At 32.6% G+C, this 18,759-nt stretch overlaps 2 protein-coding genes and 1 long non-coding RNA gene across 8 annotated transcripts; 1 reads left to right on the forward strand and 2 right to left on the reverse strand.

Moving 5' to 3' along the window:
* Positions 1-197: 197 nt before the first annotated feature.
* LOC107072877 (uncharacterized) lies at positions 198-5,023 on the forward strand. 3 transcript variants are annotated; one of them, XM_015333172.2, is made up of 6 exons: positions 198-399; positions 1,426-1,641; positions 1,780-2,011; positions 2,122-2,390; positions 2,514-2,849; positions 2,944-5,023. In XM_015333172.2, coding segments are annotated over exons 1-6 (1,515 nt in total). In that variant the 5' UTR covers positions 198-397; the 3' UTR covers positions 3,404-5,023. The 3 variants fall into 3 exon arrangements, with proteins under 3 accessions (XP_015188658.1, XP_015188659.1, XP_015188660.1); XM_015333173.2 differs by having other exon boundaries at positions 199-403; XM_015333174.2 differs by lacking the exon at positions 198-399 and adding an exon at positions 412-872.
* LOC149032347 (uncharacterized) lies at positions 607-1,422 on the reverse strand. Its single transcript, XR_016176780.1, has 2 exons — positions 1,006-1,422; positions 607-934 (listed from the first exon to the last, which is right to left on the reverse strand). It is a non-coding gene; the product is annotated as an uncharacterized LOC149032347 (long non-coding RNA).
* On the reverse strand, positions 1,538-18,221 carry wgn (Tumor necrosis factor receptor superfamily member wengen). 4 transcript variants are annotated; one of them, XM_015333180.2, is made up of 7 exons: positions 18,130-18,221; positions 17,881-17,997; positions 16,940-17,088; positions 12,302-12,790; positions 11,980-12,163; positions 10,038-10,166; positions 7,082-7,871 (listed from the first exon to the last, which is right to left on the reverse strand). In XM_015333180.2, exons 4-7 carry the CDS (start codon positions 12,785-12,787, stop codon positions 7,711-7,713), a joined length of 960 nt encoding a protein of 319 aa, XP_015188666.2. In that variant the 5' UTR covers positions 12,788-12,790; positions 16,940-17,088; positions 17,881-17,997; positions 18,130-18,221; the 3' UTR covers positions 7,082-7,710. The 4 variants fall into 4 exon arrangements, with proteins under 4 accessions (XP_089029374.1, XP_015188666.2, XP_015188665.2 ...); XM_089173248.1 differs by lacking the exons at positions 7,082-7,871; positions 17,881-17,997; positions 18,130-18,221 and adding an exon at positions 1,538-1,670 and having other exon boundaries at positions 16,940-17,463; XM_015333179.2 differs by lacking the exons at positions 17,881-17,997; positions 18,130-18,221 and having other exon boundaries at positions 16,940-17,463.
* Positions 18,222-18,759: the final 538 nt, after the last annotated feature.

Raw genomic sequence — 18,759 nt, forward strand, 5'->3', positions numbered from 1 at the left:
ACAGCCGAAGAACGAATGGCGGTACATTCGAATGAATTCAATCATTGTTTTTAATTGATTTTTCTAATTTATTTTCAAACGATTAAAATGTATTTGATCGTCGATTTAACGTGCAGGGAAATCGATAGAAGATCAAAAGAAAGAGATAGAGAAGATACCTGAATATATGAAGTAGTTATCAGAAATGGATTGGTAGCAATGCTCACAGATGTCGGTAAGCGAGGATATGGAGACTCGGTATACTTCCGTTACGTTTCACTCGCCTGTCTGTCGTTAAAAGAAGGAGGAAAAATACAAATAAAAGAAATAAACATTGTGGAGGATGAGCGTGGTGTCGTGAAACAGAAAAGAAAAATTCCGTGGGTTGAAACAGGTCTTGTCAACCCACCTTTGAGGAATGTGAGTAAGTAAATAAGACGCGTGTCCCGACCTCTTTTCTTTTCTCTCTCTCTCTCTCTCTCTTTCTGTTTCTCTTTTTATCTGTCTATCTCTCTCTTGCTTTTTCTCCTTCTCCAATCATTCTCTAGGTCTTTTGCACACTCTCTCTCTCTCTCTCTCTCTTCGTCTCTATCTCTATCATTATCTCTCCCTTTTTTTTCTTCTCTCTCTCTCTCTCTCTCTCTCTCTATCGCTTTCAACGGCGCTGTCTTTCCGCGGAAAAGCCGCGAAAACTACGTCACGAGTGACGGATTCGGTCAAAACTGGGACAAAGTGCAGTGCACTCTGGCATTGCGCTTTACCCACCAGGTGTTTCTATGCCGTAATCTTCTCAGGATTGGGTAATACTCATACCGTTGCACCTTGCTCTCGAATACCTGCTCAATCTCCGATACGAGAGACTTGACACACAACTAGGTACCATAGACTGACAGGTAAAGGTTTACATTCGTCATTGTCTCTTTTGGACGAGTTAATTGTATGCGTGAAATTCGACCTGTAATAATACGTGTACTATCGTCGTGTCTACTATGTGATTCGGTTGTATTCTACGTTTTAAATACCTACGTGTATTTTACTCTCTCTCCTTTACAATATATTTTCTTATATCTCTTCGATCTCAATTCAAAAAGGATACGTGTCCTACTATACGAGTATACGTATGTATGTATATATCTATATCTATATATATGTAAGTATATGTACGTGTGGTATATATATATATTTTTTTTAATACTGGTAAAGACGAAATTCATGTTAGATCGAAACATCGATAAATGATAAATATCTCATGGGCGTTTCTCTTCAAGTTTGTCCTTTCTAAAATAGTAAAATTATATCATTAAATGATATATATAAATATTTATTGTCATTTTTAGTTAATGACGTGTTGTCATATTTAATCGTAATATATAAGATGCCACATATCTTATATTGTAATAAAAATTCCAATGGTAATTTGTTACAAAGACACTCTTAATGGTGCAGGTTAGATGAAGGATTCAAGATAGTTCCACCGTTTGGTATCATGTCAGATGGAGTCGATGGTGGCGGCGGGGAAAACGAGGTAGACTCTCATTCCTCTTCGCATGCAGAGGCTGGTGATTCTTCTAATCACAGAGAAGAAGAAGCACTGGATCCAGACAACGAAGCTGCTCTTAATACTAATTATGATAGTAGCGATGGAGCCGTTCCAGCATTTAGGTTTGATTAGTTTTCAAATCCTTTAGATGCTAATTAAAATAAAAAGAATATATTTATTAACATGAAGTGGCAGTACATTGATCTATAATATAATATGTTTTTTTTTATTTTTTATACATTACTTTGACGCTTTTACAGATGTGATAGGTGTGACAATTATGAAACTATAAATAAGACAGCATTTTGTGCTCATCAAGATCAATGTATTGGAAACGGTGAACCAGGAGAAAGCACAGAGGGTATTGATGGACCTGAAAATGATGGAGATGGAGACGAGGGTCATTCAGGCTTGCGAACCCATAGAAAAATATTTGAGTGCGATGTTTGCAACATGAAATTTTCTAATGGGGCTAATATGAGAAGACACAAGGTATAAAACTATACATAATGATAGTTGTACAAAAGACAAAATAGTGATGATCTTACATGTATGTATTGTATTCATTTGTTGTTCGTTTTTTATATTATTTTCATTTCTAGATGAGGCATACAGGTGTAAAACCATATGAGTGTCGTGTATGTCAGAAAAGATTTTTTCGCAAAGATCATCTTGCAGAACATTTTACCACTCATTCTAAAACTTTACCATATCATTGTCCAATATGTAATAGAGGTTTCCAAAGACAAATTGCCATGAGGGCACATTTCCAAAATGAACATGTAGGACAACAGGATATGGTCAAATCATGTCCATTGTGTAGTTATCGAGCGACTACAATGAAATGTCTTAGGTTGCACTTTTTTAACAGGTATATTAGTTATCGTAAATAATACGTTTGTTTGTTTGTTTTTTTTTTTTACTATATTTGTGTGCAAATATAATTATAATCCAAAGAATACCTTCATTCAGATATATTCGTGTTTGTGTTTAGACATGGAATAGATTTAGATAATCCAGGACCAAACAGTTCAACTTCAATATTAAATAGTTGCACACCTGGGGAAGCCATGCCATCTGCTCCCCTATCCGACAGTGGTGACAGTACTGGCAATAGATCAGCGGACAATGCAACTCCTCCAATGCACTTTCTTACTCCTCACGTTGAAATATCCATTCCTTACCCGGAACAAACTACCAACCAACGAAATTCAAGTCCTGCTCCACTAAATGGTGATAGTCCAAATAGTCCACAAAGTGCTGATAGCAATAGTAACGCTCCAAGCAGTAGTCATCATCAATTACCCATTAACAGTAGTGGCATTCATAGGTAAGTATACTATTATTTAAAAATATTTCATGAGACACACTTAACTTGTTTGTTCATATTAAAAAATATGAATAAAATAATCTTATATTACAAGGAGTGTGGGTGGCGGAGAAGAAGCTATCACACCTTCAATCTCTTTAATTCCTATTAAACAAGAGCCAAATAGCAATGGTATGGAAGATAGTGGAGCAACATCCAGTAATCTGTCATTGCCATCGTTAATCAAGGTTTCACCATTGAAGACATTATTGCGAGATGATCTATGTCGTAAACTTTCAACAAGTTGCAGTAACAATAATAACACTAATAACAATAATGGTTCAAATTCCAATTTACATTCGAGGGGTGAACCCCCAACATCGACGAGACCCGATCCACGAAGCAGTGGTTTACAGTGTATGCACTGTAGAATTACTTTTCCAGATCAGACATTGTACTTTCTTCATAAGGGTTGTCACAGTGAGAGCAATCCATGGAAGTGCAACATATGTGGTGAGCAGTGCTGTAACTTGTACCAATTTAATTCGCATTTATTGAGCAAAAGTCATCAGTAGCAGCGAACAAAAAATATGCAATGGCATATCATTTTTCACTCTTTATTTAAAACCAACTTATCCAAAAAGGGTACGTAAAATTATATGTAAAATAATATTCCCATATATGAGAAGAGCATGTGCCACGAAAATATAAATATATGCATATATATATAGAGAGAGAGAAAGAAAGAGAGATTATATATTTAATATATATATATAGATATATTTATATTTTCACACACTCAAATATAAAAACTCGATCCCCAACGAAGTACTTTTAACAAGAAAATACACACACACACATATATATACATATATTTATCCCAATACGTAGTTATTTTAAATTGTGAATTTTGGTAATAGCCATGTGCTGCCTTCCCCCTTTAAAAAATTCTGCGCGTAATGGGAGGATTTGTGCCTTTTTTCAAATTTGCCGACTTTTACTCGTCCATCATATTGTCATCATGCGAACGATCCGTCCATAGAGCTTTACAGAATTATTCCAAGCTCTATAAGTAGTATTAACTTACAATTAGATATATATATGTATATTGGATGAGACATCTAAAACTAAATCTGCGAATATTTTGAAAATATGTTTAAAGTCGAAAAGATTAATACAATTTAAGTAGATAACATTTATCTAAAAATGATCAAATTGTAATTTGCTTGTCAATCTGAATTGATATTATTTTGTAATTGCTGTATATTGGAATCCATTTTCAATGAAACGTATTTCTTTAGAGAAATTAAGCGACATATTAAATTCAATTTCAATGTTAGCTGACTCATCCGATATATTTTACAGATTAAACACATTAGAACAGTCTTAGACTGTTAAAAAAAAAAAAAAAAAAAATGAACAGAGTTAACATAGATAGATTACCAAGAAAAATGAAGAACATTTCTATTAGATTATCTTATTTAGTTATTAATGCGGCTTAAATGCTTTCAAACAGACACGATGTATTTTTTGAATTAACTTCTTAATCGAATTATCTTTAAATATAACTCACATATGAATTTAATATATTAATAATAACAGAAAATAAAACATATACATATATACATATGTATGTATTTAATATATATATATTAAACTTTGCCTTTTCTTGCACTTTCTTGCACACATTCATATTTAACACATCAGAATAAACACAACAATAACATCGGGTTAGTTAAAAGCATTTGCCGTTTATCCTACTAATTCATGGTGATATGTGGGTTTTAACAGGTGGACAAAATATACTTGACTTAGCTAAAAATTTCATTAGCAAGTTGATGCGTATTGCTGATTCACCTGTTTTAGGTAGGAATGTTATATTATCGGTACAACCGATTAAATGAGGATAACACATGTACAGGGCACAAGCCACCAGGCATGTACTATATAAAAGGCAGGTATGGGGATTTGACCTTGACATGAAATTAAAAAAGGACAAAAAAGGAGGACAAATAAGAACAGAGTTTTACAGATGTGTGTTATTTTACGGTACATATATATATATGCCGTACTACTTACAACACAACAGGGTCATATTCTCTGCTTTGCCTTTACTTCGAAGATTATTTTATATATAAATATTTGTACAGAGAAAAGAAAAGAAAAGAAAAGAAAAGAAAAAAACAAAAAACAAATTATTAAGAGACAAATTCGATATGAAAAGAGAAAATCGAAATAGTGATTACTGCGTTACATGGCAAGCGCATAATAATTAATATTATGCACAGATAAATAAAAAAAAACAAAAAAATATATATATATATATTTATATAAGGAAAAGAATAGAGACACACGGATAATATACACGATTATATATACACATTTGGAGAGAAAGAGATAGAGAGATAGAGATAGAGAGAGAGAGAGAGAGAGAGAGAAAGAAAGAGAGAATGAAAGATAGATACACACACAAGACACTGCTGTAAATGGTTGTAGTTATTTAATAATTGTTCTGTATATCTCAGCATAGTATTTAATATGATCAATATTATTTATTAGCATATAAGTAATTTATTATTGCTTTGCATTCCAAGAGATAAAGTAGAGTATATTATTGTAAACTAATATGATCAGCGTTAACGGTGCTTTTTTTTGTTTTAATTTTGTTTGTTTCTTTAGAAATTCAATGGGATTATCTTCGTAAATTAATAATTAGTATATATAAAGAATCTTCAAAGTTAATGACAAATTATTGATCAATCATTTTTATTTCAAAATCAAACAACAAATCTATGAAGAAATTCTATATATTTTATATACTGGATCTTTAAAAAGAGATATATATATATATATATATATATATAAAAGACTTTTAAATGATTATATTTAATCTGTTAACATTATTACATACATCGATGATTTTGGTATTAAATAATATCTGAAAGAAGTTGAAACAGTTTAAATATAATTATTTAAAAATATCGTATCTTGATAAAGAACCTGTATAATAATATGCAAGTGTTTATTGTATTTGTTAATAGCACTGTCAATCTTTATTGAAGCATCATTAACGTATAAATTTTTTTAGATACCTTTACAACAACACTGTGTGTTCATCATATTAGTTCGTCGTGAATTTTTTTATGGTATTGTGAAAATAAGTGCCTGATTTAAATGATTATCTTTCTTCAATTTGATGATTGATTTGTGTCATGAAGTAAAAGAAAATAAGAAAAAAGAAGAAAAAAGAAAAATATGGAAACTGATTCAGATATCGGTTTGTAGAATTATAAAAGAAAAGAAAAAAAAAAAAAAAAAGATTTTTATCCAATCCCATATTTAGAGAAAGATATATGTATATATATATTATATATTATATGTATATATATATCTATATATGGACCAGAAGCGTGCCCGCATTTACCACACGTGCTTAGAATAGCAATGCCTTTACAACTGTGATCACGTTTACAAAGAAATTAGTCTTAAACCTAGAAGATAGAAGTAAAGGTATTTAGAAGTATACGAAAATATGATGAACACAATTTCGAATAAAAAAAAAAAAAAAGAAAAGAAAAAAAACAAAGCCTTAGGTGCAGCCCGCCCGCCCTCTGTCCCTCTTAATTTATATGAATAAAAATTATAAATATATTTAATTCTATAAAAAAGAAAAAAAAAATGGGAAAAAAAAAAACAAACAAATATATTGTTGATGTTACTACGGTGTAATGGGTACAATTTAAATACATAATTCTTACATGTATATATAAGTAATAGATATCGAAAGACTCTCTCACATCAGACACGTATTTTTCAATTCTCCAATATCCCTAATATTGTTCCTTTAATGTTAAGATTTAAAGATGAAACAAATGAAATATTTAAAAAAAAAAAAAAAAGAATCAAATAATGTCTTAGAATAAATTTAATTATTTCTTCTATAACAATCGTACAACTTGTGGACAAATAAAAGGATTAGAAAAAAGAGAGAGAGTAGTGTTATAATATTGAACAAGGATTACCTCTAAACATTTTATAAATTTTATTTGTTTTTTTTTTTTTTTAATAATTTTTTGAAACTTGTATGAATACAAAGGCTCGTGTGTTATATTACAAAATGTCCACTTTGTTTTTTTTTGTTTTTGTATATTTTATTTCTCTTTCTTTTCCTTATTATTATTATTATTATTATTTTTTAAATTCCTTATGTGTTAAAGTTAATGAAAAAGAAAGAAAGAAAAAAAAAAAATAAATTTGTGGATTGAGATAAGAGCGTTTTAATGGTCTCTCTCGTTGCTCGAATTTTACTCGAGTATCGGGGACCATTAATAATAATATTAATAATAATAATAATACAATAAAGAAGGAAGGATATAATATTATGAAATTTTCATCGATAATTTTCTTACAATTAAATTATCAGGAACCAGGTATAGAAATAAAAAGGTGGATAATAATACACGTAATACACATCACACACATTCGTAATCTTAACAGACCAACAACAAGCGTCGTTTTTTTTTTACTTTTACAAAATGGCAATAAAGAAGAATTAAATCTTACAAATAATTCTTTAGAAAATATATTCTCGTGTTATCGATCGAGAAGAGGACAGATGATGAGGGGAAAGAGGAGAAGGAGGGTAAGAAGAACGATATATATATATAATACCTTTCTATAATTGTGTACTAAATATTATATGCACCGTAACAAGAATCTTCCATACAACATCATCGTTCTTCCAGCATCCGGTGAGATGCGAGAGAATAATTCCTTTGAAGATTTTTTTTTTTTATTATTATTATTATTCTCTCTCTCTCTCTCTCTCTCTCTCTTTCTCTCGGTTTCTTTTTACTCTTTCTTTCTTTTGCATTTAGTTAGATCAGTCAATGACGTTCGTCTTGTGGCTGAGAATCGTTTCGATGTTTCGATGAATCCGCGCGATTTGTGAACGTTTACTTCTCGGTGTCTCCCCTTCCTCGATGTAGAGGTTCCCACCCACTTCCGGCCAACCAGCCACCACCGGAGTTTCGCGTTTCCGGTCTGTAAGCAAGAGGAAACAAGTGCGATCGACCGACCAATCAACCAAACCGAGTACTTCCCCAATTCACCTACGTTGTTCAAGGGCTTTCTTTATCTCTCTCTCTCTCTCTCTCTCTTTCCTTTTCCCTTTATCTATCTTTATCTTTATCTACCTCTTTCTTTCTCAATCGATATTTATCTAACGATATATACTTCCTGTTAAAACTCTTTTATTTCAAATTGATTCGATAAACGTGATAGAATTTATCGAACGATTTGATTATTGACATTGATCGAATTAATTTATGTATGTATATAGATACACACGTTTCGTACATACATATATATATATATATAAGAACTCTCTTTTTCCTCTCCCACCACCCTCTTTCGTTATTTTTAATTCTCACTCAATTGATATTTATCTAACGATATTATACTTCCTGTGTGTTTCTCTTTTATTTCTAATCAAATTCGTTAAACGTATTCGTAGTTCTCGAACGATCGAATCAATGTACATGCACTTATACATATGCATAAAGAGATATATGTACGAAAAGTATGTATGTATATATGTGTACATGAACATATGTGTGATATATCGTCTAATGTTGAGCCTAAAATTGGACGCTAGGCTTGATTTTCAGCATCACGCGCGTCAATCTCGAAAATGCAAACTGACGCATGTTCTCTCTTAACGATGAAGATTCTAAAGTTAGAACTACGAAATCCCGGTTGAGAATGAATGAAAGCAGATAAAACGTTAGGGGAACAATCACGTCATTTTGTTTTTATCACGTGATAAATAATTAAGTAAGAAGCTGTATGAGTTATCCCTTTTAAAGGCCAAGTAAATACATAAGAGAGAAATTACCAAAGGCCATGGCACTTAGCCACAATGTTGCCCCATCGTCTTGTCTCGTCTATTTTACTAGTACTTACAAACAACCCCAACTATTTCCTGAAATATACCAGTAACGTAAGCTTTTAAGTCAAACATCGCGTCCTGCTAGATCGTATAATCATCAGATTTTCGTTTATTGTCCTCTACTACTTCAATAAGTATTTGTATTTTCAATTTGATTTGTTTCTATTGATGACAACTTACAATTTCATTCTGATATATTATCTTCAATTAATTTGTTCTTGTAACAATTAATAAAATCATTGTTTTATATCAGTTTTATTTTGACATACTCTAAATATTTTCAATTAATAAATCAGATGATTTACATTCAAAGTGTTCTTCAATTAATCTGTTAACTTTGGAAGATTTCATTCACTGTAATAAAACTATAATGTAATATTAATAATTTTGAATATATATTTAATTCAAGCAATGAATTTTATTCAGTTGGTAGGATCAAGTTGCAGGAAACGATCGATTGAATGAAATTCGTAAAAGGTGGTGGTCGGTCCTAGTCAAGGATCATTATCGAGGATAAAGTTCTTTACATGTTCTCACTCACAACGTACGTGACGTATACGTGGCGTGAAGCAGCACATTCAACCACGGTTAGAATCAAATGAATTTGTTATTTACGCCCTCTTTGAAATCCCTTACCCTCCCACTTCCCTACTCTACTCTACTCTACTCTACTTTACTCTATTCTATTCTACTTTACCCTATCCCATCCCTACCCTTATTCCATCCATTTATCTCTGGTATACTCAGCTCGATCATTCTTCGCAAAACGTTCGTCGCGAATGCGTACGCAACTATATCTACACTGAGGGTCAGAATCAAAATGGGGCTTTAGATTAATGTAATGTGCACTTAGTGAACGAATAAACATGAATGATATATATATGTACCATGTAATATTTCTACTCGTGTACATGTATACATATATATATATATATATCTTAGAAAAGTCTACTATTTTTCTACGAGATTTTGAATTTATCATTAAGATAAGAAAAAATAAATAAATAGCTATCACCAGTGAAATTTTCTATCCATGATATATTTTACTTTTTATTTTTATCGAAAATAAAATAAGGAAATAAAATACCAATAAGTGTATACACAAATAATATTAAAATCAATTAATATTACAATAATTAAGACAAATCATTTATTGTATTCGGTGTTTCTAATTTTCTAGAGATAAAATTTCACCGATGGATAGCTTAATTGGATTAAACAAATATTATGCAACTCGTATAATTTGTTTAAACGCTTACCTAATAATTTCTCAAGGTACTGACATCTAGTTTCTGGATCACCTGGACTCATCGGTGCACCTGCAACGAGTTCAGCCAATTCTGCCTTCACCATAACATTTAATCGGGCAGAGATTTCTTCGAGACCGACTGAAAAATACAAATAATTCATAATTCATATAATAACTTAATAATAATAATAATAATAATAATGAAGAAAGAATGATTAGGTATTGCAAAATGTATGTTTTTTATAAGGAATGCTTTTGAAATCGTAGAAAGAATTGCTCAGATATATAATCTTCGATTGCATCGAGTTTAGTCAAGGTGGAATGTGGCATGAATGGCCATGGAATGCGTGACTTAGCTTTCTCAAGACCCATTTTGGACAGCTGGTTACTTCTAATAGGTCGAGACTTAAGCGGGACGTCTTTTATAAGTCCTCTCCATATTGTATCTAATCAGAATCAGTAACTCCGGGTGGGCCGACCATTAAACGTAATGAAACGGTACTGATTACTAAACGAATACTTATTACCTATGATCGAATCCGCTAGGAAGAATCAATTTCTATATCCTATTAAAATGTCACATAATTATTGCGTGTTAGTTTCAATTCATTTCATGATCACATTTCAAATATAATTTTCAATCGGATACAATTCTATCTAATTATTTGTATTAATTATATTTATATAGAGAGAAAGATCATTATAGAGACGTGATATTCTAATTCATACGCCATATTTTATATTATCACGTTTATAATAGTTTACGTGTCACCGATTTTAAGTTCTACACGTTTGATAGTAGAAAGGACGCCGGTAACGAAGCTCCATTCATGCGAACTTCATTAACGAATCGTGCTTGAATCGGTTCCCACAAACGTGCACGCGATACGTGGTACGATACACGACTTCAATAGTGGGGAGGAAGGTGTTCCGGCGAGAAAGAGTTCTGCGTAATGCTCGTTATGCAAATGCATATAGTAACCTCCTCGTACACACGTGCACCATAGATCATAAGAACGTTACGCGACTTACACTTACTTCTCTTTGTATTCCTTTTTTCTTTCTTTTTTATTCTATGTAGTAACGACTTTAAAGGATAAATGTTTTTTAAGAGTATTATTTTGCATACAATCTCACTTTTAACATCAATTTGAAATATTACTCAATCAGATAAGAAGACTTTAACATCAACATTCTATATATAGAATTACCTTTGATTAACTTTATATACATTATAATTTATAATTATTAAAAAAAATTACAAATTATTATATCAAAGTTAATCTTAGATAAATTGAAAGAAACTAGACAAGATAATTAAATCAAAATTATCTATTCAGTATTCGTAAGAGAAAGTTTAGAAATTCAATGATTGTCGTTTAACTATTGTATTAATAATAAAAAGAAAAGAAAAAATGATAGTGTCGATCATGAAATAAATATATAAATTGATAATTCGATCATCATTCGATCGTACTAAATACGGCCCTGGTTATAAGTAGATATAGTAAACGCGGAACGGTGTACACGATAGTGACAGCGTGGGCGATGGTACGTTGAGCGCGTTGGACGTGGAGACGTCATATCCGGGCGCGGTAGGTCGAGCCAAGGTGAGGAGAGGCCGTGATCAGCCCTCTAATGAAGAAAATCTTGTCTTGCATTTTAAAGGACTCGCGGAGTATATGTTTTACGCGTACTTCCCCAGGGCTCAAAGGCGAGCCCTTTAGCCTTGCCGCATAAGATGTCGGTCCTTCTTTAGAGAGTAGGAAGGATAACGTTTAATGACCAACATGCTTGATGTCGATTTCCAATGGCGATAAGAGAGGAAGAAGAAGAAGCCGTGAATCTTCGTTTATCCTTCGAGGCAAGACGATTTTAAATGTTGCATTTATTTGGAAAAATATGAGTTAGTAAGAATATGATGAACGATACATTTATATATACATATATACCTGGTTCAAAATTTTTTTTCATCCTTCGCCACTGTCTCGCATAAACCAAGGCCGAACAACCCGCTACCAAAAAGAAGACCACACAGGCACATACCGCTAGTACAAGGGCGGCGGTCTGCCAATCCCACAAAAGAGTTCCTTCGTGGATGTTAGATTTTCTCCTTTCTCTAGGGTCATATGGCCTCTGTGAAAATAAAACATATGTCTGTAAAATCTATGCCTATAAAACTCTCGTATATTATACTAACCGACAGTTATCGAAACTAAAAAAGAGAAACTTTAAAAGTCTATATACGCGCAGTTACGATTCTTCATTCTTTACTTTTTGTTCTTGAGAAGAGAACTCGTCAACGTGTCCCACGTTTATTTCGTCGTCATAAGTAGCATCGACGAGACTCCTCGTTTCCTGTTTTAACTTCTCTTGCTGTCGTTCCTCCTGTGACTGTTGTTGTTGCTGTTGTTGTTGTTGATCTAATTCCGGAAATCGCCAAAGCATCTTTGATGTTACCGCTTCCAGACGTCTCTGTCCGTTCTCAGGCCTTTTTCTCGTTGAAAGAAAAGACCAGTCAAGCTCCAAAGCTGAGAGTGGTCCACAAATTGCGTCTTTATGCACTGCGCAAGGGCTCAATGTGAATTCGGGAGCGCATCTCGTACAGGGCCAGCAAGATGCACGTTCGGTGGACCAGAATTCTAGACCTGGCTTACACACCGGATACTGAGAACCGGATATTGCGCCGGCGAGATCACAGACACCGACGAATAACGGCACTAGGGTTAGCAGTAACCCCCAACAAGATTCCTTTGGCATCACCTGAAAATGCATTACAATATATTTTGTTGTTGTTGAAATAAAACAAGTAGCATATCACACGTCAATTGAATGTTTGTGTTAAAATGATGATTAATACATTGAAATTCGTTTATTCCTTTGACCTATACCACGTGACAAGGATCTATCATCCCATACAACGATTATAAAACCGTTGTTGTCATTATAATGCGTAATGAATCGCTATTGTTGGCAGACGGCGTACCAGTTTGGCGTTATATGATCGTGCCACTTGTAATCATTGATTACTACACATGTGGTTAATCAACGAATACACTAGCATCGAATTACATTACATAGTCCTTGCTCAGACTCTTCTTTTAATAACTTATTGTTATATTCTTATGAATAAAAAATGATTTATGCATAGGCAGAGACACGTAAGCATACATGTACCATTTGAAATCGATGCATTATAAAGTACTTTTGTTTGTCCCTTTGTTTCTCGTTTTCGAATTTTATGCATGCGTGGTCAGATTACATATGTGAACATAAACTTAAAGCAAATGGTTTGCCATTATTCAAATTAATCGATGCAAGTAGCCGGTACATGCCTCGATGTAAAGATTACGTTAGCACGAGCTCTTTTCGCGTATTTCAAACGTTTCATGCAAATAAATAAGCTTGTCTCTTTCTATCTTTCTATCTTTCTCCTTTTTTTCTCTTTTTACCTTTTTTTTTCTCGTAGAAACTTCAACAATGTTTGAATCGTTGCATAGTTCAGAGAAATCGCCGTTCTCTAAGAATTTTAAAGATTCATGGCGACGTGTAAAGTGGGAACGCTGAAGTATTCTTATCGTACCTTGTCTTGGAAGACTTCGAGTAGTACTTTCCAAAGTATTGAAGTCACGTTCGTGTTCGCACGTAAAGCACAAATACAACTTCTACGAATTGACTTTGTTCTACGATCAAAATGAAATTTCTCCGATATATGTATAGAAAAAGAAAAAGAAAAAGAAAAAGAAAATCAATAAAAGTTATTGCAAATTGAAGATATTTTGTTCTTAAAATAAAATTCAACAGATATATACATATACACAGATGCATTGAGATATATTCATGAGAGATGAGAGACGAATAGCAGATCTTATGTGTTTGATTTGTGAATTATAAACTGCACATCATCCAATCTCCACAGGGAGTTTTTAACCCCATTGAGATAGCAAAAAAAGAAAGAGAAAGAGAGAAAGAGAGAAAGAGTGAGAGAATGTTGAAAGCCAAACGTCGATCGCAACCGATCGACGTAACTCTTCCGTATAAAGGCTCTCTTTAAGCGGCAAAAGCGTTCGGACCGTTTCCACTTCCGGCTCGTTCCCGATGTAATTACATCCGCAGTTGAATCGCAATCCATCTACGTCATCGCTGATACACGAGTCTGTGCTTTAATGCGCGTACATTACAAGTACTTACTTTACAAATGCATTCGTGCCTATTGTAAAAAAAACCTTCTCTCAAAATTTGCTTCTCGCTTTGAATAAATTACAAAGGGATTTATCGAAATTTAAAAAAGAAGAAGAAAAAAGAAGAAACAAAATTAAATCAATAACAATTTGTATCGACTCGTTACAATCATTTGTATATGTTTATACATCGAATTATATATAAAAAAAAAAGGTTTGTACGTAATTTAATTTTCAATTTTAAAATGTAACGTTATAGACAAAAAATAAGGAAGCATTAGATTTGCTAGGATATGCTAGAACGATCTATTCCTTCTCGTCGTAAGTTGTTATCCGGTTTGTGCAGTCACGAAAGCAAATATGAAATAGAAACGAAAGTAGCTGAAGAAAATACAATGTTACTTCGCCATGTATGGTACTCATTGTAAAGTAGTTTCTCTTCGCCTACTTAAAATTGCCTGTGCACACGTGTCATATTTCTTGAGGGCGCACATACATATATATATATATATTCATATAACACACACATAAATACATATAATATATATGTATATATATATAGTCGATCATTGTCGTCGTTGTTCTATGCTTACAATAAGTATTCGCTGGCTAGTTCGCTGTCTCGCGAACAAAAACTCAATGCGCGTGTGCGGACAGCCGAAGCACAATCAAAATGCAACGCTTCGATTCGCTCGCTCGTGAGAGTCGACGATGCAAATGCAATACCTCCGCCGAATTCGTCTCTTCGTGATGTGTATTTCAATCTCTCTGTTTATTTTATTTATGGATTATCGAAGGTTCTTGTGTTAAAGTCATGCTCCGACTAACAACAATCTTCGTTACGAACGACGTAATATCTCTTTTTACACGAAAACGATGTAAACATTGCGAACCTTGGCGAAGAAATTTATTTTCTTTTCTTTTCTTTTCTTCTCCTTCTTTATTTCTTTCTTTCCCCCCCCCCCCGTTAATATAATCTGTATTATTCTATCGCAGATTGCACGACACGCATGCTTAATATCATCGATAAGAGAAACCGTTAAATACTTGCGTATGTATGTATGTGTGTGTCCTCTATTGACAAGATTCATACTTCGAATTCCATTCAATATTAAATATCAAAAATATATATGTATGCGATAAAAATTCAATGTATCTGATTGTTCATTAATTTTGAAAGCAAAAGAGAGTGAAGAAATATTGAACATCCATTAAAGATGAAACTCGATGAATGAGATTCGGAAGGAGTGGGCACACTCAGTTTGCTTTTTATTGACACGACGATGCAAAAGAGATTGGAAAGAATTTTTCATCTTGCTTTTCTACAGTGTCTGGCATTGTTTATTTTCAAACGAGCCTTCAATAAACATCGACAAAAAAATAACTCTACGTTAGCTCGAGCCATAGCCACGTGTTTCGTGCACGTTAAACCACCACGTAGGATACGATCGAGGAATTTGAATTTAACGCGATAAACACAGACTAGGAGTTCATTTCGTTGGCATTCGTTTTGAAAATAATGCCTGTGCAATCTCACGCTTGAGATGTCTATTTTGAATTTTCTTTCGATACTTTATTTTGCTGATCGGTCACTTAACAAAATCGTTTTATATCTATAGTTCGAAAAAACATTTGTGATATTAAAATTATTCAAATCCATTTTTCAATCTAATGCAAATCTTACTTCGTCGAAATATCGTAGAATAGTCGATATTTATTTGAATTATTTTATTACTATAATAGTACTTTTAATACTATATTTTAAATATATGAATTTACTTGTACACTGTATTTTATATATGATACTATAATGCACTTTAATTATTTAGTTAATTATTCTATAATAATGTAGTATATTATAAAAAGTCATTTATACCTAAATACTTTAAACAGTTTAATTATATTAAATTACTTTAATATACTTTAATACTATAATGCACTAAATGTTGTTCTCTCAAATACTACATACTATTTACAATACTTTTTTTTTTTTTTAATAAAAATTATTCAAATAAATATCAATTATTTAAAAAATCTAACAAATGAGAACTTAGAAGAATAAAGAATATTAAATAATCGCTAATGAATCAATAAGATTACATCGAATTATAACATTCTAATGAAAAATTCATTCGAGTTGCATCGTTGCACAATACTATTCATTGTACAGTTTGCTCGAGTCCATATTGTATGAGGATCCGCAAAATAATTCCATGAGTGTTGTGTGAATTCGGTGAAATATACGGCGTATAGTATACGGAAGAGCAAACACGTGTACTACTTGCATAATTCATAAACGCACGTTGTCGTCGCTTGTCTCTCTGCCATCATATAAACAGTAAACCTTTTCGCAATCATTGATAAAAAAAAAGAAAAAAGAGATGTTTATATTACTAATATATACATTCTAAAATTTAATAATAGAAAATATTCGACACACAAGTTTTTACACATAAACTCTGCCAACTAATGAACTATTAAATTATTCGTTATAAATTATATATAGTTTTCTAGAGTTCTATTAAAACATGATTAAAAAGGTATCGGTTATAATGTTAACATTCTTTTACATATGATAACGATGATAACAATAAAGTACAAAAATATTAATGACTTATAAATTACATTAAATCTAACTGTAATCTTATAATAAGTTTGATGAAAATTCTAATACAAATCTATAGTATATTTTTTTTTGATCAATTAATGATCAATTGTTAAAAATACTTACGCTGCCTTAAGTTGTTTCTGTTGATCTGTCATGATGTAATCCTTGCATTCATCGTTGAAAAAGTTTAACAAATGTTCTTTACTTTATTCCTTATAATTTTCTTGTTTTATCACGGCACCAATTGAACACACCGAAATTGAATGTAAAGTCTAAAAAAAACGAAAAATACAAATTCACGTATCACTAAGGAATAACCCGTTATAAGTTTTTTCTTGATAATTAATTTAATGTTGATATATCAGGTTGTAATAATTCGTGCACACAAATAAACAAAAAAAACAAAAAGAAAAGAAAATTAATTCGTTCTTATAGCGTCACACACGATTACCGCTGGTCCAATAGATAAATAGATAAGACGATAAGGAAAGGAAGTAGGGGAGAAAAAAAAGGGGCAAAAGGAAATTTCTTTTTCAAATATAAAGATGTGTGATGATATTTTTCTTCTTATCTCGTCGTATATTTTCTCGTCGTTTATTTCGAAGTACGTGCGTACTAACGCGCGGTCGCAACGCGACTAGTCCGACGAGTTATACTAATTTCCGCCCACGACATAACCGCGAGAGTCTAGAGTGAGTGAGTGAGTGAGAGAGAGAGAGAGAGAGAAAGAGAGAGACGAAGATAGAGACTAGAAGAGACGAGGCAAGAGCGTATACGAAAGAAAGAGAGAGAGAGAAAGAGTAAAAAGAATAAAAGAAAGAGAGAAAAAGGGAGATGGTAGTAACCCAGGTCGGTGGGGTGGAGGGGAGAGATTGTAGGAGAGGAAATCTCTGTCGGTGAAAAGAGAAAGGGGTGGGGATAGGGGCAAAAGAAAGAGAGAGAGAGAGAGAGAGAGAGAGAAAAAAGAGATAGAAAACTTGGAAGTTGAAGTAGTTTCTCGACGGGTTCTCCAGCTAGTATCATATATATGTATGTATATATATATATATATACATGATTCTTACCTGGACAATCAACCCTACTTCTTCTTAAGTGACCACCATTCCTTTCATAGGCTGACCGATGCAACTCCGAGTATAACGAGGGAGCAACCAGTTTCTAAATCGTCTACGTGCTTGAATCTAGAGAGATAATATCTTGGATGCATTCATCTTATTTTTTTTTTGAAAGAAGAAATATTATACCATTAAAATGGATATACTTATAAATTAAAAAATATTTAATATTTATATAACAGATATATATATAAATACCTTATTATTATTGTACTTGAATTGTAAAAAGAATTTCAATTCAATCGATTACAATAGAATGTGTATACGAGCAATATATTCAAAATATATATTCTGAAAAAAGGAAAAATAAAAAGGAATTAATTTCTTCATTTTAGCTTCTAACGAATCATATGAATTGATAAAAATAAATGATAAGATCATGAATGAACTCACATATAGAAGATTATAAAAAAATAGTAAGAAGAAGTCAACAGTGACGATATACAGGCATGTAATGTAGAACGTTTTAACCCCTGGGATTCCAAAGTATGACTTCGCACAGGATCTGTCTCCACTTCCTGTTTCATTTCGAACCATTTCCCCGAGACAGGATATACCAAAGTACTCTCCAAGCCAGCCACATTTAGTGCAAGAGACAGCATCTGGACTTGGTCTGTCTTTGGTATGCTGGTTTGTCCTCGCTATGTGATCTTCGTTGTAAAAGAATTTTATTCCCTTCTTTCTTTCTCTCGCGCTTGCTCGACGTTCCGTCGGCCATCTCCTTTCTGCATCTCGTGACGACCTTTCATCGTACGTGACTGGAATTTTGTTAAAACAAAGATAAACATCTCGTCATCCTAATAACTGTCTATATCTCATAATCGCAGT

Source organism: Polistes dominula, unplaced genomic scaffold (genome assembly GCF_049000335.1).
Source record: "Polistes dominula isolate Pdom_NZ unplaced genomic scaffold, Pdom_raw_medaka scaffold_35, whole genome shotgun sequence".
In the NCBI taxonomy this organism is placed as follows: domain Eukaryota; kingdom Metazoa; phylum Arthropoda; class Insecta; order Hymenoptera; family Vespidae; genus Polistes; species Polistes dominula.